Here is a 22585-nt window from a genome sequence, read left to right on the forward strand (position 1 = left end):
GAGCTAGAGATTTTGATTGGGGTGTGGTTGGGAGCCATGCTGTGGGTGCTGTATGCCTCTGCCCACTTTATTCACTTCCTTTCTTGCTAACATCCTAAGTTGTATTTCGCTGCTAATTTTCAAAAATAAATGATTTATGTAGGGCTCTATGGGGTGTGGCATACTGAAGCTAGATAGAGCGGTTGGGTGAGAAGGAAGGTTTACCTCTCAGGTGTCCTTGGGCTACTGTGGTGAAAATACGTACAGGCCTTCTGATCGGCCTGGATCCCTCAGCCCAGCTTGGGAAATAAATTGGAAGTCAACTTTAACTAATTTGGGGTGGGTGGTTCTGGGGTATTGGGATTTTTTTTTTTATTCTTTAGACATCATGAGGTACAGTTGCAGACTTACAAATTTTTGCACTTGGGTCTCAACTATAAAATGATCAAATACCCATCCCTCCACCAGTGGCCATTTCCCACCACCACGGATCCCAGTATTTTGTTTTTCAATGTTTTTTCTTTTCTATAATCTGGCAATATAGAGGCTCTCTGAACCCCCAAAGTGTGTGGTGACTGGAGAAAAATTATTCCTGGGAGGCAGAAAAAGGGCATAAGTGGCAGGTGGGATTTCCTGGGTGACTCCTTAAAAGGTGTGTTTATGACCCCGTTTTGGCTTTGTTTTCCCCTCAGAGGTTTTCAAGTTAAACACTGGAATGTGCATATGTGGAATATAAGCTAATACAAAATGAGAATAACTCCAAAGGATGGCAGAGACAAGGGCCGGGTAGATTTTCCCATGGTTGGAAGCCTGCCCTAACAGCTGGGGAGAAAGCAGCTGGGATTTTGAAGGATCACCAAGTCAATGATAGGTGGAGGGATCCCTTGGAGTCAGAGATGAGTGCTGAAAGTGGATAAAAGACGAATCCTGATGGCCTCTCAATACATGCATTGCAAACTCCAAGGCCCATAAGTAAAGAGAAAGTATGAGGGACATTGTCTGCCGTAGAAGCAGGGGGAGGGGTGAGATGAGGGTGAAGGTGAGGGATACCGAGGACACTGATGGTGAAAAATATACATTGGTGGAGTGAGGGGTGTTTGATCATTCTGTGAATGTTTTTTAACTGTGATCATGTTGATTCCATATGAAATAACTAAGTAAATAAATAAATAAATAATTTAATTAATAAATAAATAAAACTGGAGTGTGAAGACATTAGCTGAGGTGATATCTGTTCATGGAGGGTCTTGTAGGAAGGATCTTTATAGGGAGGGTCCCCTACCTGTGTGATGTGTGAAGAGATTGGCTGAGGGTGTATCTGTTTAGGGAGGGTCTTGTGGGAAGGGTCTTTGTAGGGAGGGTCCCATGCCTGCGTGCATAAAATGTGGAGTCTGAAGCTCAGTGGCAAGGCAGCAGAGGAGAAGAGGAAACCTGAGTATCAGACCGAGGTCAGCTGCTTCCTGCATTCAGAAGACACTCCTTTGCTACCTGCAGTCATCTGCATCCAGAAGTGAACGCGGCGGCCATCTCTTCAGCCCAGACACTGACAGGAGCGCCTGAGTTTACCAGCACTCAAACGCGGGGGCCCCCGCATTCCTGCAGCAACTCACACACGCCGACCATGATGATGCCCACCGCCTTCTACTTTGGCTACCAGAATGTGGAGCTGCTGTTTCCGGGCGTGGTGATGAACAGCCCCACGGACATGGTCCTGGCTGTCCTGGCGATCTTCATCCTGGCAGTCTGCTCTGAAGGACTCAAGCAGGCTCGAGAGAACCTTCCCTTGAGGGCAGCGAGTGGCCAGCGGTGGCAGCTGCTGAGCTGGCCTCACCTGGTGCAAACCTTGCTGCACGTCCTCCAGCTGCTCCTGAGCTATGTGCTCATGCTGACCGTCATGACCTACAATGCCTACTTTGCGCTGGCCGTGCTGGTGGGGGTCAGTGTGGGGTACCTGCTTTTCCGCTGGAAGAAAACCATGCACGTGGACCCAGACTTGGAAGATCCTTGCCACTAACCTGGACACGCTGATGAGAGTGAGTGCCGGAGGTTTCTTGTCTTAGGGCATGAAGCACTCTCTCTTGTGGCTCCTGTCTTCAATCCCCATTCCCCATCTGCCTGCCCTGCCCCACCTCCACCCTCTTCTGTGAGAGAGGGTTTGAGCCTTAAGGGAACTGGCCCTTGGGTGCCCAGAACCCAAACATTGCAATAAAACAAGTTTGTCTTTGTCAACATTGTAGGCTGCATGGTGTGTGTTCTTGGTTGAGGTGTCTACAGTACTCATTGGGGCTGCTCAGTGCAGGCTTGTTGTCATTTATGTTAGGGCGTAGACCCAAGGACAGTAGATATAAGTGTCCGGATGGTTGCTCATACTTGGAATCTTTCTCATGAACGAGCGGGGAGAGGACAGCTGGAATAGAGAAAGGACCACTAAGAAATTGATTGTTGGAGGAATCAGTTGAGATGGGAGATATCTGCCCAAAGTAGATAGTGAACCAAACATGATAATCTCTCAGTATCTGTATTTCAAACCATAATGCCGAAAAGGAGAGAGAGAGAGAGAGAGAGAGAGAGAGAGAGAGAGAGAGAGAGAGAAAGAGAGTATGGGGAATACTCTCCGCCGTGGGGGAGGGTGGTGTAGGGGGTTATACTGGGGAGATTGGTGGTGAGGAATGTGCACTGGTGCAGGGATAGGTGTTTGATCATCGTGTGATTGCAACTCAAACATGAAAGACTGTAACTATATCTCATGGTGAATCAATAAGATTAGTAAAAAATAAAGTAAAATAAAAAAGTGAAGTTGTAGAACCCAGGGGATTCATCTTGGCAAGTTGGTTATTGGTGATTCACACACCACTAGACTTCCCCACCAACACCATAGATGATCATCAGTGAAACCACGGGTTTGCCTGGATTAAACTACCCTGTGTTAATTAAAATCAGTGGTTTATTTTTAATATTCATTTATTTATTCAAATATTAAAATGAATAATTGCTTTTACAAATGAATCACCCTAGGTAGATTTTTATTTCCAAAAATCATGGACGGTAATCCAGTACTTTTGGTATCTCACCTTAGGTCATATGTAGTAGCAGGTAAGTAAATTAGAGCTATGGGGCTTCTTGAAGAAATTAAGTTTGAATGGATGGATTGGGGTGGGGGAATTTCGTACCTGTGCAAAAGTGTGGGTGTACACAGGTTGTATAAGGTATGGGGCTGCCTTACCAACCTATGGATGCAAGACTGAGTGGGACTGAGCTAGAGATTTTGATTGGGGTGTGGTTGGGAGCCATGCTGTGGGTGCTGTATGCCTCTGCCCACTTTATTCACTTCCTTTCTTGCTAACATCCTAAGTTGTATTTCGCTGCTAATTTTCAAAACTAAATGATTTATGTAGGGCTCTATGGGGTGTGGCATACTGAAGCTAGATAGAGCGGTTGGGTGAGAAGGAAGGTTTATCTCTCAGGTGTCCTTGGGCTACTGTGGTGAAAATACGTACAGGCCTTCTGATCGGCCTGGATCCCTCAGCCCAGCTTGGGAAATAAATTGGAAGTCAACTTTAACTAATTTGGGGTGGGTGGTTCTGGGGAATTGGGATTTTTTTTTTTTATTCTTTAGACATCATGAGGTACAGTTGCAGACTTACAAATTTTTGCACTTGGGTCTCAACTATAAAATGATCAAATACCCATCCCTCCACCAGTGGCCATTTCCCACCACCACGGATCCCAGTATTTTGTTTTTAAATGTTTTTTCTTTTCTATAATCTGGCAATATAGAGGCTCTCTGAACCCCCAAAGTGTGTGGTGACTGGAGAAAAATTATTCCTGGGAGGCAGAAAAAGGGCATAAGTGGCAGGTGGGATTTCCTGGGTGACTCCTTAAAAGGTGTGTTTATGACCCCGTTTTGGCTTTGTTTTCCCCTCAGAGGTTTTCAAGTTAAACACTGGAATGTGCATATGTGGAATAAAAGCTAATACAAAATGAGAATAACTCCAAAGGATGGCAGAGACAAGGGCCGGGTAGATTTTCCCATGGTTGGAAGCCTGCCCTAACAGCTGGGGAGAAAGCAGCTGGGATTTTGAAGGATCACCAAGTCAATGATAGGTGGAGGGATCCCTTGGAGTCAGAGATGAGTGCTGAAAGTGGATAAAAGACGAATCCTGATGGCCTCTCAATACCTGCATTGCAAACTCCAAGGCCCATAAGTAAAGAGAAAGTATGAGGGACATTGTCTGCCGTAGAAGCAGGGGGAGGGGTGAGATGAGGATGAAGGTGAGGGATACCGAGGACACTGATGGTGAAAAATATACATTGGTGGAGTGAGGGGTGTTTGATCATTCTGTGAATGTTTTTTAACTGTGATCATGTTGATTCCATATGAAATAACTAAGTAAATAAATAAATAAATAATTTAATTAATAAATAAATAAAACTGGAGTGTGAAGACATTAGCTGAGGTGATATCTGTTCATGGAGGGTCTTGTAGGAAGGATCTTTATAGGGAGGGTCCCCTACCTGTGTGATGTGTGAAGAGATTGGCTGAGGGTGTATCTGTTTAGGGAGGGTCTTGTGGGAAGGGTCTTTGTAGGGAGGGTCCCATGCCTGCGTGCATAAAATGTGGAGTCTGAAGCTCAGTGGCAAGGCAGCAGAGGAGAAGAGGAAACCTGAGTATCAGACCGGGGTCAGCTGCTTCCTGCATTCAGAAGACACTCCTTTGCTACCTGCAGTCATCTGCATCCAGAAGTGAACGCGGCGGCCATCTCTTCAGCCCAGACACTGACAGGAGCGCCTGAGTTTACCAGCACTCAAACGCGGGGGCCCCGCATTCCTGCAGCAACTCACACACGCCGACCATGATGATGCCCACCGCCTTCTACTTTGGCTACCAGAATGTGGAGCTGCTGTTTCCGGGCGTGGTGATGAACAGCCCCACGGACATGGTCCTGGCTGTCCTGGCGATCTTCATCCTGGCAGTCTGCTCTGAAGGACTCAAGCTGGCTCGAGAGAACCTTCCCTTGAGGGCAGCGAGTGGCCAGCGGTGGCAGCTGCTGAGCTGGCCTCACCTGGTGCAAACCTTGCTGCACGTCCTCCAGGTGCTCCTGACCTATGTGCTCATGCTGACCGTCATGACCTACAATGCCTACTTTGCGCTGGCCGTGCTGGTGGGGGTCAGTGTGGGGTACCTGCTTTTCCGCTGGAAGGAAACCATGCACGTGGACCCAGACTTGGAAGATCCTTGCCACTAACCTGGACACGCTGATGAGAGTGAGTGCCGGAGGTTTCTTGTCTTAGGGCATGAAGCACTCTCTCTTGTGGCTCCTGTCTTCAATCCCCATTCCCCATCTGCCTGCCCTGCCCCACCTCCACCCTCTTCTGTGAGAGAGGGTTTGAGCCTTAAGGGAACTGGCCCTTGGGTGCCCAGAACCCAAACATTGCAATAAAACAAGTTTGTCTTTGTCAACATTGTAGGCTGCATGGTGTGTGTTCTTGGTTGAGGTGTCTACAGTACTCATTGGGGCTGCTCAGTGCAGGCTTGTTGTCATTTATGTTAGGGCGTAGACCCAAGGACAGTAGATATAAGTGTCCGGATGGTTGCTCATACTTGGAATCTTTCTCATGAACGAGCGGGGAGAGGACAGCTGGAATAGAGAAAGGACCACTAAGAAATTGATTGTTGGAGGAATCAGTTGGGATGGGAGATATCTGCCCAAAGTAGATAGTGAACCAAACATGATAATCTCTCAGTATCTGTATTTCAAACCATAATGCCGAAAAGGAGAGAGAGAGAGAGAGAGAGAGAGAGAGAGAGAGAGAGAGAGAGAGAAAGAGAGTATGGGGAATACTCTCCGCCGTGGGGGAGGGTGGTGTAGGGGGTTATACTGGGGAGATTGGTGGTGAGGAATGTGCACTGGTGCAGGGATAGGTGTTTGATCATCGTGTGATTGCAACTCAAACATGAAAGACTGTAACTATATCTCATGGTGAATCAATAAGATTAGTAAAAAATAAAGTAAAATAAAAAAGTGAAGATGTAGAACCCAGGGGATTCATCTTGGCAAGTTGGTTATTGGTGATTCACACACCACTAGACTTCCCCACCAACACCATAGATGATCATCAGTGAAGCCACGGGTTTGCCTGAATTAAACTACCCTGTGTTAATTAAAATCAGTGGTTTATTTTTAATATTCATTTATTTATTCTAATATTAAAATGAATAATTCCTTTTACAAATGAATCACCCTAGGTAGATTTTTATTTCCAAAAATCATGGACGGTAATCCAGTACTTTTGGTATCTCACCTTAGGTCATATGTATTAGCAGGTAAGTAAATTAGAGCTATGGGGCTTCTTGAAGAAATTAAGTTTGAATGGATGGATTGGGGTGGGGGAATTGCGTACCTGTGCAAAAGTGTGGGTGTACACAGGTTGTATAAGGTATGGGGCTGCCTTAACAACCTATGGATGCAAGACTGAGTGGGACTGAGCTAGAGATTTTGATTGGGGTGTGGTTGGGAGCCATGCTGTGGGTGCTGTATGCCTCTGCCCACTTTATTCACTTCCTTTCTTGCTAACATCCTAAGTTGTATTTCGCTGCTAATTTTCAAAACTAAATGATTTATGTAGGGCTCTATGGGGTGTGGCATACTGAAGCTAGATAGAGCGGTTGGGTGAGAAGGAAGGTTTATCTCTCAGGTGTCCTTGGGCTACTGTGGTGAAAATACGTACAGGCCTTCTGATCGGCCTGGATCCCTCAGCCCAGCTTGGGAAATAAATTGGAAGTCAACTTTAACTAATTTGGGGTGGGTGGTTCTGGGGTATTGGGATTTTTTTTTTTATTCTTTAGACATCATGAGGTACAGTTGCAGACTTACAAATTTTTGCACTTGGGTCTCAACTATAAAATGATCAAATACCCATCCCTCTACCAGTGGCCATTTCCCACCACCACGGATCCCAGTATTTTGTTTTTCAATGTTTTTTCTTTTCTATAATCTGGCAATATAGAGGCTCTCTGAACCCCCAAAGTGTGTGGTGACTGGAGAAAAATTATTCCTGGGAGGCAGAAAAAGGGCATAAGTGGCAGGTGGGATTTCCTGGGTGACTCCTTAAAAGGTGTGTTTATGACCCCGTTTTGGCTTTGTTTTCCCCTCAGAGGTTTTCAAGTTAAACACTGGAATGTGCATATGTGGAATATAAGCTAATACAAAATGAGAATAACTCCAAAGGATGGCAGAGACAAGGGCCGGGTAGATTTTCCCATGGTTGGAAGCCTGCCCTAACAGCTGGGGAGAAAGCAGCTGGGATTTTGAAGGATCACCAAGTCAATGATAGGTGGAGGGATCCCTTGGAGTCAGAGATGAGTGCTGAAAGTGGATAAAAGACGAATCCTGATGGCCTCTCAATACCTGCATTGCAAACTCCAAGGCCCATAAGTAAAGAGAAAGTATGAGGGACATTGTCTGCCGTAGAAGCAGGGGGAGGGGTGAGATGAGGGTGAAGGTGAGGGATACCGAGGACACTGATGGTGAAAAATATACATTGGTGGAGTGAGGGGTGTTTGATAATTCTGTGAATGTTTTTTAACTGTGATCATGTTGATTCCATATGAAATAACTAAGTAAATAAATAAATAAATAAATAATTTAATTAATAAATAAATAAAACTGGAGTGTGAAGACATTAGCTGAGGTGATATCTGTTCATGGAGGGTCTTGTAGGAAGGATCTTTATAGGGAGGGTCCCCTACCTGTGTGATGTGTGAAGAGATTGGCTGAGGGTGTATCTGTTTAGGGAGGGTCTTGTGGGAATGGTCTTTGTAGGGAGGGTCCCATGCCTGCGTGCATAAAATGTGGAGTCTGAAGCTCAGTGGCAAGGCAGCAGAGGAGAAGAGGAAACCTGAGTATCAGACCGGGGTCAGCTGCTTCCTGCATTCAGAAGACACTCCTTTGCTACCTGCAGTCATCTGCATCCAGAAGTGAACGCGGCGGCCATCTCTTCAGCCCAGACACTGACAGGAGCGCCTGAGTTTACCAGCACTCAAACGCGGGGGCCCCGCATTCCTGCAGCAACTCACACACGCCGACCATGATGATGCCCACCGCCTTCTACTTTGGCTACCAGAATGTGGAGCTGCTGTTTCCGGGCGTGGTGATGAACAGCCCCACGGACATGGTCCTGGCTGTCCTGGCGATCTTCATCCTGGCAGTCTGCTCTGAAGGACTCAAGCTGGCTCGAGAGAACCTTCCCTTGAGGGCAGCGAGTGGCCAGCGGTGGCAGCTGCTGAGCTGGCCTCACCTGGTGCAAACCTTGCTGCACGTCCTCCAGGTGCTCCTGACCTATGTGCTCATGCTGACCGTCATGACCTACAATGCCTACTTTGCGCTGGCCGTGCTGGTGGGGGTCAGTGTGGGGTACCTGCTTTTCCGCTGGAAGAAAACCATGCACGTGGACCCAGACTTGGAAGATCCTTGCCACTAACCTGGACACGCTGATGAGAGTGAGTGCCGGAGGTTTCTTGTCTTAGGGCATGAAGCACTCTCTCTTGTGGCTCCTGTCTTCAATCCCCATTCCCCATCTGCCTGCCCTGCCCCACCTCCACCCTCTTCTGTGAGAGAGGGTTTGAGCCTTAAGAGAACTGGCCCTTGGGTGCCCAGAACCCAAACATTGCAATAAAACAAGTTTGTCTTTGTCAACATTGTAGGCTGCATGGTGTGTGTTCTTGGTTGAGGTATCTACAGTACTCATTGGGGCTGCTCAGTGCAGGTTTGTTGTCATTTATGTTAGGGCGTAGACCCAAGGACAGTAGATATAAGTGTCCGGATGGTTGCTCATACATGGAATCTTTCTCATGAACGAGCGGGGAGAGGACAGCTGGAATAGAGAAAGGACCACTAAGAAATTGATTGTTGGAGGAATCAGTTGGGATGGGAGATATCTGCCCAAAGTAGATAGTGAACCAAACATGATAATCTCTCAGTATCTGTATTTCAAACCATAATGCCGAAAAGGAGAGAGAGAGAGAGAGAGAGAGAGAGAGAGAGAGAGAGAGAGAGAGAGAGAGAGAAGAGAGTATGGGGAATACTCTCCGCCGTGGGGGAGGGTGGAGTAGGGGGTTATACTGGGGAGATTGGTGGTGAGGAATGTGCACTGGTGCAGGGATAGGTGTTTGATCATCGTGTGATTGCAACTCAAACATGAAAGATTGTAACTATATCTCATGGTGAATCAATAAGATTAGTAAAAAATAAAGTAAAATAAAAAAGTGAAGATGTAGAACCCAGGGGATTCATCTTGGCAAGTTGGCTATTGGTGATTCACACACCACTAGACTTCCCCACCAACACCATAGATGATCATCAGTGAAGCCACGGGTTTGCCTGAATTAAACTACCCTGTATTAATTAAATCAGTGGTTTATTTTTAATATTCATTTATTTATTCAAATATTAAAATGAATAATTCCTTTTACAAATGATCACCCTAGGTAGATTTTTATTTCCAAAAATCATGGACGGTAATCCAGTACTTTTGGTATCTCACCTTAGGTCATATGTATTAGCAGGTAAGTAAATTAGAGCTATGGGGCTTCTTGAAGAAATTAAGTTTGAATGGATGGATTGGGGTGGGGGAATTGCGTACCTGTGCAAAAGTGTGGGTGTACACAGGTTGTATAAGGTATGGGGCTGCCTTACCAACCTATGGATGCAAGACTGAGTGGGACTGAGCTAGAGATTTTGATTGGGGTGTGGTTGGGAGCCATGCTGTGGGTGCTGTATGCCTCTGCCCACTTTATTCACTTCCTTTCTTACTAACATCCTAAGTTGTATTTCGCTGCTAATTTTCAAAAATAAATGATTTATGTAGGGCTCTATGGGGTGTGGCATACTGAAGCTAGATAGAGCGGTTGGGTGAGAAGGAAGGTTTACCTCTCAGGTGTCCTTGGGCTACTGTGGTGAAAATACGTACAGGCCTTCTGATCGGCCTGGATCCCTCAGCCCAGCTTGGGAAATAAATTGGAAGTCAACTTTAACTAATTTGGGGTGGGTGGTTCTGGGGTATTGGGATTTTTTTTTTTATTCTTTAGACATCATGAGGTACAGTTGCAGACTTACAAATTTTTGCACTTGGGTCTCAACTATAAAATGATCAAATACCCATCCCTCCACCAGTGGCCATTTCCCACCACCACGGATCCCAGTATTTTGTTTTTCAATGTTTTTTCTTTTCTATAATCTGGCAATATAGAGGCTCTCTGAACCCCCAAAGTGTGTGGTGACTGGAGAAAAATTATTCCTGGGAGGCAGAAAAAGGGCATAAGTGGCAGGTGGGATTTCCTGGGTGACTCCTTAAAAGGTGTGTTTATGACCCCGTTTTGGCTTTGTTTTCCCCTCAGAGGTTTTCAAGTTAAACACTGGAATGTGCATATGTGGAATATAAGCTAATACAAAATGAGAATAACTCCAAAGGATGGCAGAGACAAGGGCCGGGTAGATTTTCCCATGGTTGGAAGCCTGCCCTAACAGCTGGGGAGAAAGCAGCTGGGATTTTGAAGGATCACCAAGTCAATGATAGGTGGAGGGATCCCTTGGAGTCAGAGATGAGTGCTGAAAGTGGATAAAAGACGAATCATGATGGCCTCTCAATACCTGCATTGCAAACTCCAAGGCCCATAAGTAAAGAGAAAGTATGAGGGACATTGTCTGCCGTAGAAGCAGGGGGAGGGGTGAGATGAGGGTGAAGGTGAGGGATACCGAGGACACTGATGGTGAAAAATATACATTGGTGGAGTGAGGGGTGTTTGATCATTCTGTGAATGTTTTTTAACTGTGATCATGTTGATTCCATATGAAATAACTAAGTAAATAAATAAATAAATAAATAAATAATTTAATTAATAAATAAATAAAACTGGAGTGTGAAGACATTAGCTGAGGTGATATCTGTTCATGGAGGGTCTTGTAGGAAGGATCTTTATAGGGAGGGTCCCCTACCTGTGTGATGTGTGAAGAGATTGGCTGAGGGTGTATCTGTTTAGGGAGGGTCTTGTGGGAAGGGTCTTTGTAGGGAGGGTCCCATGCCTGCGTGCATAAAATGTGGAGTCTGAAGCTCAGTGGCAAGGCAGCAGAGGAGAAGAGGAAACCTGAGTATCAGACCGGGGTCAGCTGCTTCCTGCATTCAGAAGACACTCCTTTGCTACCTGCAGTCATCTGCATCCAGAAGTGAACGCGGCGGCCATCTCTTCAGCCCAGACACTGACAGGAGCGCCTGAGTTTACCAGCACTCAAACGCGGGGGCCCCGCATTCCTGCAGCAACTCACACACGCCGACCATGATGATGCCCACCGCCTTCTACTTTGGCTACCAGAATGTGGAGCTGCTGTTTCCGGGCGTGGTGATGAACAGCCCCACGGACATGGTCCTGGCTGTCCTGGCGATCTTCATCCTGGCAGTCTGCTCTGAAGGACTCAAGCTGGCTCGAGAGAACCTTCCCTTGAGGGCAGCGAGTGGCCAGCGGTGGCAGCTGCTGAGCTGGCCTCACCTGGTGCAAACCTTGCTGCACGTCCTCCAGGTGCTCCTGACCTATGTGCTCATGCTGACCGTCATGACCTACAATGCCTACTTTGCGCTGGCCGTGCTGGTGGGGGTCAGTGTGGGGTACCTGCTTTTCCGCTGGAAGGAAACCATGCACGTGGACCCAGACTTGGAAGATCCTTGCCACTAACCTGGACACGCTGATGAGAGTGAGTGCGGGAGGTTTCTTGTCTTAGGGCATGAAGCACTCTCTCTTGTGGCTCCTGTCTTCAATCCCCATTCCCCATCTGCTTGCCCTGCCCCACCTCCACCCTCTTCTGTGAGAGAGGGTTTGAGCCTTAAGGGAACTGGCCCTTGGGTGCCCAGAACCCAAACATTGCAATAAAACAAGTTTGTCTTTGTCAACATTGTAGGCTGCATGGTGTGTGTTCTTGGTTGAGGTGTCTACAGTACTCATTGGGGCTGCTCAGTGCAGGCTTGTTGTCATTTATGTTAGGGCGTAGACCCAAGGACAGTAGATATAAGTGTCCGGATGGTTGCTCATACTTGGAATCTTTCTCATGAACGAGCGGGGAGAGGACAGCTGGAATAGAGAAAGGACCACTAAGAAATTGATTGTTGGAGGAATCAGTTGGGATGGGAGATATCTGCCCAAAGTAGATAGTGAACCAAACATGATAATCTCTCAGTATCTGTATTTCAAACCATAATGCCGAAAAGGAGAGAGAGAGAGAGAGAGAGAGAGAGAGAGAGAGAGAGAGAGAGAGAGAGAAAGAGAGTATGGGGAATACTCTCCGCCGTGGGGGAGGGTGGAGTAGGGGGTTATACTGGGGAGATTGGTGGTGAGGAATGTGCACTGGTGCAGGGATAGGTGTTTGATCATCGTGTGATTGCAACTCAAACATGAAAGACTGTAACTATATCTCATGGTGAATCAATAAGATTAGTAAAAAATAAAGTAAAATAAAAAAGTGAAGATGTAGAACCCAGGGGATTCATCTTGGCAAGTTGGTTATTGGTGATTCACACACCACTAGACTTCCCCACCAACACCATAGATGATCATCAGTGAAGCCACGGGTTTGCCTGAATTAAACTACCCTGTGTTAATTAAAATCAGTGGTTTGTTTTTAATATTCATTTATTTATTCAAATATTAAAATGAATAATTCCTTTTACAAATGATCACCCTAGGTAGATTTTTGTTTCCAAAAATCATGGACGGTAATCCAGTACTTTTGGTATCTCACCTTAGGTCATATGTATTAGCAGGTAAGTAAATTAGAGCTATGGGGCTTCTTGAAGAAATTAAGTTTGAATGGATGGATTGGGGTGGGGGAATTGCGTACCTGTGCAAAAGTGTGGGTGTACACAGGTTGTATAAGGTATGGGGCTGCCTTAACAACCTATGGATGCAAGACTGAGTGGGACTGAGCTAGAGATTTTGATTGGGGTGTGGTTGGGAGCCATGCTGTGGGTGCTGTATGCCTCTGCCCACTTTATTCACTTCCTTTCTTACTAACATCCTAAGTTGTATTTCGCTGCTAATTTTCAAAAATAAATGATTTATGTAGGGCTCTATGGGGTGTGGCATACTGAAGCTAGATAGAGCGGTTGGGTCAGAAGGAAGGTTTATCTCTCAGGTGTCCTTGGGCTACTGTGGTGAAAATACGTACAGGCCTTCTGATCGGCCTGGATCCCTCAGCCCAGCTTGGGAAATAAATTGGAAGTCAACTTTAACTAATTTGGGGTGGGTGGTTCTGGGGTATTGGGATTTTTTTTTTTATTCTTTAGACATCATGAGGTACAGTTGCAGACTTACAAATTTTTGCACTTGGGTCTCAACTATAAAATGATCAAATACCCATCCCTCCACCAGTGCCCATTTCCCACCACCACGGATCCCAGTATTTTGTTTTTCAATGTTTTTACTTTTCTATAATCTGGCAATATAGAGGCTCTCTGAACCCCCAAAGTGTGTGGTGACTGGAGAAAAATTATTCCTGGGAGGCAGAAAAAGGGCATAAGTGGCAGGTGGGATTTCCTGGGTGACTCCTTAAAAGGTGTGTTTATGACCCCGTTTTGGCTTTGTTTTCCCCTCAGAGGTTTTCAAGTTAAACACTGGAATGTGCATATGTGGAATATAAGCTAATACAAAATGAGAATAACTCCAAAGGATGGCAGAGACAAGGGCCGGGTAGATTTTCCCATGGTTGGAAGCCTGCCCTAACAGCTGGGGAGAAAGCAGCTGGGATTTTGAAGGATCACCAAGTCAATGATAGGTGGAGGGATCCCTTGGAGTCAGAGATGAGTGCTGAAAGTGGATAAAAGACGAATCCTGATGGCCTCTCAATACCTGCATTGCAAACTCCAAGGCCCATAAGTAAAGAGAAAGTATGAGGGACATTGTCTGCCGTAGAAGCAGGGGGAGGGGTGAGATGAGGGTGAAGGTGAGGGATACCGAGGACACTGATGGTGAAAAATATACATTGGTGGAGTGAGGGGTGTTTGATCATTCTGTGAATGTTTTTTAACTGTGATCATGTTGATTCCATATGAAATAACTAAGTAAATAAATAAATAAATAATTTAATTAATAAATAAATAAAACTGGAGTGTGAAGACATTAGCTGAGGTGATATCTGTTCATGGAGGGTCTTGTAGGAAGGATCTTTATAGGGAGGGTCCCCTACCTGTGTGATGTGTGAAGAGATTGGCTGAGGGTGTATCTGTTTAGGGAGGGTCTTGTGGGAAGAGTCTTTGTAGGGAGGGTCCCATGCCTGCGTGCATAAAATGTGGAGTCTGAAGCTCAGTGGCAAGGCAGCAGAGGAGAAGAGGAAACCTGAGTATCAGACCGGGGTCAGCTGCTTCCTGCATTCAGAAGACACTCCTTTGCTACCTGCAGTCATCTGCATCCAGAAGTGAACGCGGCGGCCATCTCTTCAGCCCAGACACTGACAGGAGCGCCTGAGTTTACCAGCACTCAAACGCGGGGTCCCCGCATTCCTGCAGCAACTCACACACGCCGACCATGATGATGCCCACCGCCTTCTACTTTGGCTACCAGAATGTGGAGCTGCTGTTTCCGGGCGTGGTGATGAACAGCCCCACGGACATGGTCCTGGCTGTCCTGGCGATCTTCATCCTGGCAGTCTGCTCTGAAGGACTCAAGCTGGCTCGAGAGAACCTTCCCTTGAGGGCAGCGAGTGGCCAGCGGTGGCAGCTGCTGAGCTGGCCTCACCTGGTGCAAACCTTGCTGCACGTCCTCCAGGTGCTCCTGACCTATGTGCTCATGCTGACCGTCATGACCTACAATGCCTACTTTGCGCTGGCCGTGCTGGTGGGGGTCAGTGTGGGGTACCTGCTTTTCCGCTGGAAGAAAACCATGCACGTGGACCCAGACTTGGAAGATCCTTGCCACTAACCTGGACACGCTGATGAGAGTGAGTGCCGGAGGTTTCTTGTCTTAGGGCATGAAGCACTCTCTCTTGTGGCTCCTGTCTTCAATCCCCATTCCCCATCTGCCTGCCCTGCCCCACCTCCACCCTCTTCTGTGAGAGAGGGTTTGAGCCTTAAGGGAACTGGCCCTTGGGTGCCCAGAACCCAAACATTGCAATAAAACAAGTTTGTCTTTGTCAACATTGTAGGCTGCATGGTGTGTGTTCTTGGTTGAGGTGTCTACAGTACTCATTGGGGCTGCTCAGTGCAGGCTTGTTGTCATTTATGTTAGGGCGTAGACCCAAGGACAGTAGATATAAGTGTCCGGATGGTTGCTCATACTTGGAATCTTTCTCATGAACGAGCGGGGAGAGGACAGCTGGAATAGAGAAAGGACCACTAAGAAATTGATTGTTGGAGGAATCAGTTGGGATGGGAGATATCTGCCCCAAGTAGATAGTGAACCAAACATGATAATCTCTCAGTATCTGTATTTCAAACCATAATGCCGAAAAGGAGAGAGAGAGAGAGAGAGAGAGAGAGAGAGAGAGAGAGAGAGAGAGAGAAAGAGAGTATGGGGAATACTCTCCGCCGTGGGGGAGGGTGGAGTAGGGGGTTATACTGGGGAGATTGGTGGTGAGGAATGTGCACTGGTGCAGGGATAGGTGTTTGATCATCGTGTGATTGCAACTCAAACATGAAAGACTGTAACTATATCTCATGGTGAATCAATAAGATTAGTAAAAAATAAAGTAAAATAAAAAAGTGAAGATGTAGAACCCAGGGGATTCATCTTGGCAAGTTGGTTATTGGTGATTCACACACCACTAGACTTCCCCACCAACACCATAGATGATCATCAGTGAAGCCACGGGTTTGCCTGAATTAAACTACCCTGTGTTAATTAAAATCAGTGGTTTGTTTTTAATATTCATTTATTTATTCAAATATTAAAATGAATAATTCCTTTTACAAATGATCACCCTAGGTAGATTTTTGTTTCCAAAAATCATGGACGGTAATCCAGTACTTTTGGTATCTCACCTTAGGTCATATGTATTAGCAGGTAAGTAAATTAGAGCTATGGGGCTTCTTGAAGAAATTAAGTTTGAATGGATGGATTGGGGTGGGGGAATTGCGTACCTGTGCAAAAGTGTGGGTGTACACAGGTTGTATAAGGTATGGGGCTGCCTTACCAACCTATGGATGCAAGACTGAGTGGGACTGAGCTAGAGATTTTGATTGGGGTGTGGTTGGGAGCCATGCTGTGGGTGCTGTATGCCTCTGCCCACTTTATTCACTTCCTTTCTTACTAACATCCTAAGTTGTATTTCGCTGCTAATTTTCAAAAATAAATGATTTATGTAGGGCTCTATGGGGTGTGGCATACTGAAGCTAGATAGAGCGGTTGGGTGAGAAGGAAGGTTTATCTCTCAGGTGTCCTTGGGCTACTGTGGTGAAAATACGTACAGGCCTTCTGATCGGCCTGGATCCCTCAGCCCAGCTTGGGAAATAAATTGGAAGTCAACTTTAACTAATTTGGGGTGGGTGGTTCTGGGGTATTGGGATTTTTTTTTTTAATCTTTAGACATCATGAGGTACAGTTGCAGACTTACAAATTTTTGCACTTGGGTCTCAACTATAAAATGATCAAATACCCATCCCTCCACCAGTGGCCATTTCCCACCACCACGGATCCCAGTATTTTGTTTTTCAATGTTTTTTCTTTTCTATAATCTGGCAATATAGAGGCTCTCTGAACCCCCAAAGTGTGTGGTGACTGGAGAAAAATTATTCCTGGGAGGCAGAAAAAGGGCATAAGTGGCAGGTGGGATTTCCTGGGTGACTCCTTAAAAGGTGTGTTTATGACCCCGTTTTGGCTTTGATTCCCCCTCAGAGGTTTTCAAGTTAAACACTGGAATGTGCATATGTGGAATATAAGCTAATACAAAATGAGAATAACTCCAAAGGATGGCAGAGACAAGGGCCGGGTAGATTTTCCCATGGTTGGAAGCCTGCCCTAACAGCTGGGGAGAAAGCAGCTGGGATTTTGAAGGATCACCAAGTCAATGATAGGTGGAGGGATCCCTTGGAGTCAGAGATGAGTGCTGAAAGTGGATAAAAGACGAATCATGATGGCCTCTCAATACCTGCATTGCAAACTCCAAGGCCCATAAGTAAAGAGAAAGTATGAGGGACATTGTCTGCCGTAGAAGCAGGGGGAGGGGTGAGATGAGGGTGAAGGTGAGGGATACCGAGGACACTGATGGTGAAAAATATACATTGGTGGAGTGAGGGGTGTTTGATCATTCTGTGAATGTTTTTTAACTGTGATCATGTTGATTCCATATGAAATAACTAAGTAAATAAATAAATAAATAATTTAATTAATAAATAAATAAAACTGGAGTGTGAAGACATTAGCTGAGGTGATATCTGTTCATGGAGGGTCTTGTAGGAAGGATCTTTATAGGGAGGGTCCCCTACCTGTGTGATGTGTGAAGAGATTGGCTGAGGGTGTATCTGTTTAGGGAGGGTCTTGTGGGAAAAGTCTTTGTAGGGAGGGTCCCATGCCTGCGTGCATAAAATGTGGAGTCTGAAGCTCAGTGGCAAGGCAGCAGAGGAGAAGAGGAAACCTGAGTATCAGACCGGGGTCAGCTGCTTCCTGCATTCAGAAGACACTCCTTTGCTACCTGCAGTCATCTGCATCCAGAAGTGAACGCGGCGGCCATCTCTTCAGCCCAGACACTGACAGGAGCGCCTGAGTTTACCAGCACTCAAACGCGGGGGCCCCGCATTCCTGCAGCAACTCCCACACGCCGACCATGATGATGCCCACCGCCTTCTACTTTGGCTACCAGAATGTGGAGCTGCTGTTTCCGGGCGTGGTGATGAACAGCCCCACGGACATGGTCCTGGCTGTCCTGGCGATCTTCATCCTGGCAGTCTGCTCTGAAGGACTCAAGCTGGCTCGAGAGAACCTTCCCTTGAGGGCAGCGAGTGGCCAGCGGTGGCAGCTGCTGAGCTGGCCTCACCTGGTGCAAACATTGCTGCACGTCCTCCAGGTGCTCCTGAGCTATGTGCTCATGCTGACCGTCATGACCTACAATGCCTACTTTGCGCTGGCCGTGCTGGTGGGGGTCAGTGTGGGGTACCTGCTTTTCCGCTGGAAGAAAACCATGCACGTGGACCCAGACTTGGAAGATCCTTGCCACTAACCTGGACACGCTAATGAGAGTGAGTGCCGGAGGTTTCTTGTCTTAGGGCATGAAGCACTCTCTCTTGTGGCTCCTGTCTTCAATCCCCATTCCCCATCTGCCTGCCCTGCCCCACCTCCACCCTCTTCTGTGAGAGAGGGTTTGAGCCTTAAGGGAACTGGCCCTTGGGTGCCCAGAACCCAAACATTGCAATAAAACAAGTTTGTCTTTGTCAACATTGTAGGCTGCATGGTGTGTGTTCTTGGTTGAGGTATCTACAGTACTCATTGGGGCTGCTCAGTGCAGGCTTGTTGTCATTTATGTTAGGGCGTAGACCCAAGGACAGTAGATATAAGTGTCCGGATGGTTGCTCATACTTGGAATCTTTCTCATGAACGAGCGGGGAGAGGACAGCTGGAATAGAGAAAGGACCACTAAGAAATTGATTGTTGGAGGAATCAGTTGGGATGGGAGATATCTGCCCAAAGTAGATAGTGAACCAAACATGATAATCTCTCAGTATCTGTATTTCAAACCATAATGCCGAAAAGGAGAGAGAGAGAGAGAGAGAGAGAGAGAGAGAGAGAGAGAGAGAGAGAGAGAGAGAAAGAGAGTATGGGGAATACTCTCCGCCGTGGGGGAGGGTGGAGTAGGGGGTTATACTGGGGAGATTGGTGGTGAGGAATGTGCACTGGTGCAGGGATAGGTGTTTGATCATCGTGTGATTGCAACTCAAACATGAAAGACTGTAACTATATCTCATGGTGAATCAATAAGATTAGTAAAAAATAAAGTAAAATAAAAAAGTGAAGATGTAGAACCCAGGGGATTCATCTTGGCAAGTTGGTTATTGGTGATTCACACACCACTAGACTTCCCCACCAACACCATAGATGATCATCAGTGAAGCCACGGGTTTGCCTGAATTAAACTACCCTGTGTTAATTAAAATCAGTGGTTTATTTTTAATATTCATTTATTTATTCTAATATTAAAATGAATAATTCCTTTTACAAATGAATCACCCTAGGTAGATTTTTATTTCCAAAAATCATGGACGGTAATCCAGTACTTTTGGTATCTCACCTTAGGTCATATGTATTAGCAGGTAAGTAAATTAGAGCTATGGGGCTTCTTGAAGAAATTAAGTTTGAATGGATGGATTGGGGTGGGGGAATTGCGTACCTGTGCAAAAGTGTGGGTGTACACAGGTTGTATAAGGTATGTGGCTGCCTTACCAACCTATGGATGCAAGACTGAGTGGGACTGAGCTAGAGATTTTGATTGGGGTGTGGTTGGGAGCCATGCTGTGGGTGCTGTATGCCTCTGCCCACTTTATTCACTTCCTTTCTTGCTAACATCCTAAGTTGTATTTCGCTGCTAATTTTCAAAAATAAATGATTTATGTAGGTCTCTATGGGGTGTGGCATACTGAAGCTAGATAGAGCGGTTGGGTGAGAAGGAAGGTTTATCTCTCAGGTGTCCTTGGGCTACTGTGGTGAAAATACGTACAGGCCTTCTGATCGGCCTGGATCCCTCAGCCCAGCTTGGGAAATAAATTGGAAGTCAACTTTAACTAATTTGGGGTGGGTGGTTCTGGGGTATTGGGATTTTTTTTTTTATTCTTTAGACATCATGAGGTACAGTTGCAGACTTACAAATTTTTGCACTTGGGTCTCAACTATAAAATGATCAAATACCCATCCCTCCACCAGTGGCCATTTCCCACCACCACGGATCCCAGTATTTTGTTTTTCAATGTTTTTTCTTTTCTATAATCTGGCAATATAGAGGCTCTCTGAACCCCCAAAGTGTGTGGTGACTGGAGAAAAATTATTCCTGGGAGGCAGAAAAAGGGCATAAGTGGCAGGTGGGATTTCCTGGGTGACTCCTTAAAAGGTGTGTTTATGACCCCGTTTTGGCTTTGTTTTCCCCTCAGAGGTTTTCAAGTTAAACACTGGAATGTGCATATGTGGAATATAAGCTAATACAAAATGAGAATAACTCCAAAGGATGGCAGAGACAAGGGCCGGGTAGATTTTCCCATGGTTGGAAGCCTGCCCTAACAGCTGGGGAGAAAGCAGCTGGGATTTTGAAGGATCACCAAGTCAATGATAGGTGGAGGGATCCCTTGGAGTCAGAGATGAGTGCTGAAAGTGGATAAAAGACGAATCCTGATGGCCTCTCAATACCTGCATTGCAAACTCCAAGGCCCATAAGTAAAGAGAAAGTATGAGGGACATTGTCTGCAGTAGAAGCAGGGGGAGGGGTGAGATGAGGGTGAAGGTGAGGGATACCGAGGACACTGATGGTGAAAAATATACATTGGTGGAGTGAGGGGTGTTTGATCATTCTGTGAATGTTTTTTAACTGTGATCATGTTGATTCCATATGAAATAACTAAGTAAATAAATAAATAAATAATTTAATTAATAAATAAATAAATCTGGAGTGTGAAGACATTAGCTGAGGTGATATCTGTTCATGGAGGGTCTTGTAGGAAGGATCTTTATAGGGAGGGTCCCCTACCTGGGTGATGTGTGAAGAGATTGGCTGAGGGTGTATCTGTTTAGGGAGGGTCTTGTGGGAAGAGTCTTTGTAGGGAGGGTCCCATGCCTGCGTGCATAAAATGTGGAGTCTGAAGCTCAGTGGCAAGGCAGCAGAGGAGAAGAGGAAACCTGAGTATCAGACCGGGGTCAGCTGCTTCCTGCATTCAGAAGACACTCCTTTGCTACCTGCAGTCATCTGCATCCAGAAGTGAACGCGGCGGCCATCTCTTCAGCCCAGACACTGACAGGAGCGCCTGAGTTTACCAGCACTCAAACGCGGGGGCCCCGCATTCCTGCAGCAACTCACACACGCCGACCATGATGATGCCCACCGCCTTCTACTTTGGCTACCAGAATGTGGAGCTGCTGTTTCCGGGCGTGGTGATGAACAGCCCCAAGGACATGGTCCTGGCTGTCCTGGCGATCTTCATCCTGGCAGTCTGCTCTGAAGGACTCAAGCTGGCTCGAGAGAACCTTCCCTTGAGGGCAGCGAGTGGCCAGCGGTGGCAGCTGCTGAGCTGGCCTCACCTGGTGCAAACCTTGCTGCACGTCCTCCAGGTGCTCCTGACCTATGTGCTCATGCTGACCGTCATGACCTACAATGCCTACTTTGCGCTGGCCGTGCTGGTGGGGGTCAGTGTGGGGTACCTGCTTTTCCGCTGGAAGGAAACCATGCACGTGGACCCAGACTTGGAAGATCCTTGCCACTAACCTGGACACGCTGATGAGAGTGAGTGCGGGAGGTTTCTTGTCTTAGGGCATGAAGCACTCTCTCTTGTGGCTCCTGTCTTCAATCCCCATTCCCCATCTGCCTGCCCTGCCCCACCTCCACCCTCTTCTGTGAGAGAGGGTTTGAGCCTTAAGGGAACTGGCCCTTGGGTGCCCAGAACCCAAACATTGCAATAAAACAAGTTTGTCTTTGTCAACATTGTAGGCTGCATGGTGTGTGTTCTTGGTTGAGGTGTCTACAGTACTCATTGGGGCTGCTCAGTGCAGGCTTGTTGTCATTTATGTTAGGGCGTAGACCCAAGGACAGTAGATATAAGTGTCCGGATGGTTGCTCATACTTGGAATCTTTCTCATGAACGAGCGGGGAGAGGACAGCTGGAATAGAGAAAGGACCACTAAGAAATTGATTGTTGGAGGAATCAGTTGGGATGGGAGATATCTGCCCAAAGTAGATAGTGAACCAAACATGATAATCTCTCAGTATCTGTATTTCAAACCATAATGCCGAAAAGGAGAGAGAGAGAGAGAGAGAGAGAGAGAGAGAGAGAGAGAGAGAGATAGAGAAAGAGAGTATGGGGAATACTCTCCGCCGTGGGGGAGGGTGGAGTAGGGGGTTATACTGGGGAGATTGGTGGTGAGGAATGTGCACTGGTGCAGGGATAGGTGTTTGATCATCGTGTGATTGCAACTCAAACATGAAAGACTGTAACTATATCTCATGGTGAATCAATAAGATTAGTAAATAATAAAGTAAAATAAAAAAGTGAAGATGTAGAACCCAGGGGATTCATCTTGGCAAGTTGGTTATTGGTGATTCACACACCACTAGACTTCCCCACCAACACCATAGATGATCATCAGTGAAGCCACGGGTTTGCCTGAATTAAACTACCCTGTGTTAATTAAAATCAGTGGTTTATTTTTAATATTCATTTATTTATTCTAATATTAAAATGAATAATTCCTTTTACAAATGAATCACCCTAGGTAGATTTTTATTTCCAAAAATCATGGACGGTAATCCAGTACTTTTGGTATCTCACCTTAGGTCATATGTATTAGCAGGTAAGTAAATTAGAGCTATGGGGCTTCTTGAAGAAATTAAGTTTGAATGGATGGATTGGGGTGGGGGAATTGCATACCTGTGCAAAAGTGTGG

General features: G+C 46.3%; 7 protein-coding genes across 7 annotated transcripts; all 7 read left to right on the forward strand.

Moving 5' to 3' along the window:
* Positions 1 to 1600: 1600 nt before the first annotated feature.
* LOC130022160 (high affinity copper uptake protein 1-like) lies at positions 1601 to 1993 on the forward strand. The gene has a single exon (XM_056112930.1). It carries the CDS (start codon positions 1601 to 1603, stop codon positions 1991 to 1993), a length of 393 nt encoding a protein of 130 aa, XP_055968905.1.
* Positions 1994 to 4832: 2839 nt separating this feature from the next.
* On the forward strand, positions 4833 to 5225 carry LOC130022171 (high affinity copper uptake protein 1-like). Its single transcript, XM_056112940.1, has one exon. The coding sequence runs from the start codon at positions 4833 to 4835 to the stop codon at positions 5223 to 5225; it is 393 nt and encodes a 130-aa protein (XP_055968915.1).
* Positions 5226 to 8067: 2842 nt separating this feature from the next.
* On the forward strand, positions 8068 to 8460 carry LOC130022181 (high affinity copper uptake protein 1-like). The gene has a single exon (XM_056112948.1). The coding sequence runs from the start codon at positions 8068 to 8070 to the stop codon at positions 8458 to 8460; it is 393 nt and encodes a 130-aa protein (XP_055968923.1).
* Positions 8461 to 11311: 2851 nt separating this feature from the next.
* On the forward strand, positions 11312 to 11704 carry LOC130022192 (high affinity copper uptake protein 1-like). The gene has a single exon (XM_056112955.1). It carries the CDS (start codon positions 11312 to 11314, stop codon positions 11702 to 11704), a length of 393 nt encoding a protein of 130 aa, XP_055968930.1.
* Positions 11705 to 14545: 2841 nt separating this feature from the next.
* Positions 14546 to 14938, forward strand: LOC130022203 (high affinity copper uptake protein 1-like). Its single transcript, XM_056112961.1, has one exon. It carries the CDS (start codon positions 14546 to 14548, stop codon positions 14936 to 14938), a length of 393 nt encoding a protein of 130 aa, XP_055968936.1.
* Positions 14939 to 17777: 2839 nt separating this feature from the next.
* Positions 17778 to 18170, forward strand: LOC130022213 (high affinity copper uptake protein 1-like). The gene has a single exon (XM_056112970.1). The coding sequence runs from the start codon at positions 17778 to 17780 to the stop codon at positions 18168 to 18170; it is 393 nt and encodes a 130-aa protein (XP_055968945.1).
* A 2846-nt stretch (positions 18171 to 21016) lies between these two features.
* Positions 21017 to 21409, forward strand: LOC130022224 (high affinity copper uptake protein 1-like). The gene has a single exon (XM_056112981.1). It carries the CDS (start codon positions 21017 to 21019, stop codon positions 21407 to 21409), a length of 393 nt encoding a protein of 130 aa, XP_055968956.1.
* Positions 21410 to 22585: the final 1176 nt, after the last annotated feature.

This window comes from Sorex fumeus, unplaced genomic scaffold (assembly GCF_029834395.1).
Source record: "Sorex fumeus unplaced genomic scaffold, SorFum_2.1 ptg000002l, whole genome shotgun sequence".
Lineage (NCBI taxonomy): Eukaryota > Metazoa > Chordata > Mammalia > Eulipotyphla > Soricidae > Sorex > Sorex fumeus.

What these genes read in the sequence shown, in the direction of transcription:
- LOC130022160 (XM_056112930.1), top strand. Translation starts at nt 1,601, where the DNA reads ATGATGATGCCCACCGCCTTCTACTTTGGCTACCAGAATGTGGAGCTG.
- LOC130022171 (XM_056112940.1), top strand. Translation starts at nt 4,833, where the DNA reads ATGATGATGCCCACCGCCTTCTACTTTGGCTACCAGAATGTGGAGCTG.
- LOC130022181 (XM_056112948.1), top strand. Translation starts at nt 8,068, where the DNA reads ATGATGATGCCCACCGCCTTCTACTTTGGCTACCAGAATGTGGAGCTG.
- LOC130022192 (XM_056112955.1), top strand. Translation starts at nt 11,312, where the DNA reads ATGATGATGCCCACCGCCTTCTACTTTGGCTACCAGAATGTGGAGCTG.
- LOC130022203 (XM_056112961.1), top strand. Translation starts at nt 14,546, where the DNA reads ATGATGATGCCCACCGCCTTCTACTTTGGCTACCAGAATGTGGAGCTG.
- LOC130022213 (XM_056112970.1), top strand. Translation starts at nt 17,778, where the DNA reads ATGATGATGCCCACCGCCTTCTACTTTGGCTACCAGAATGTGGAGCTG.
- LOC130022224 (XM_056112981.1), top strand. Translation starts at nt 21,017, where the DNA reads ATGATGATGCCCACCGCCTTCTACTTTGGCTACCAGAATGTGGAGCTG.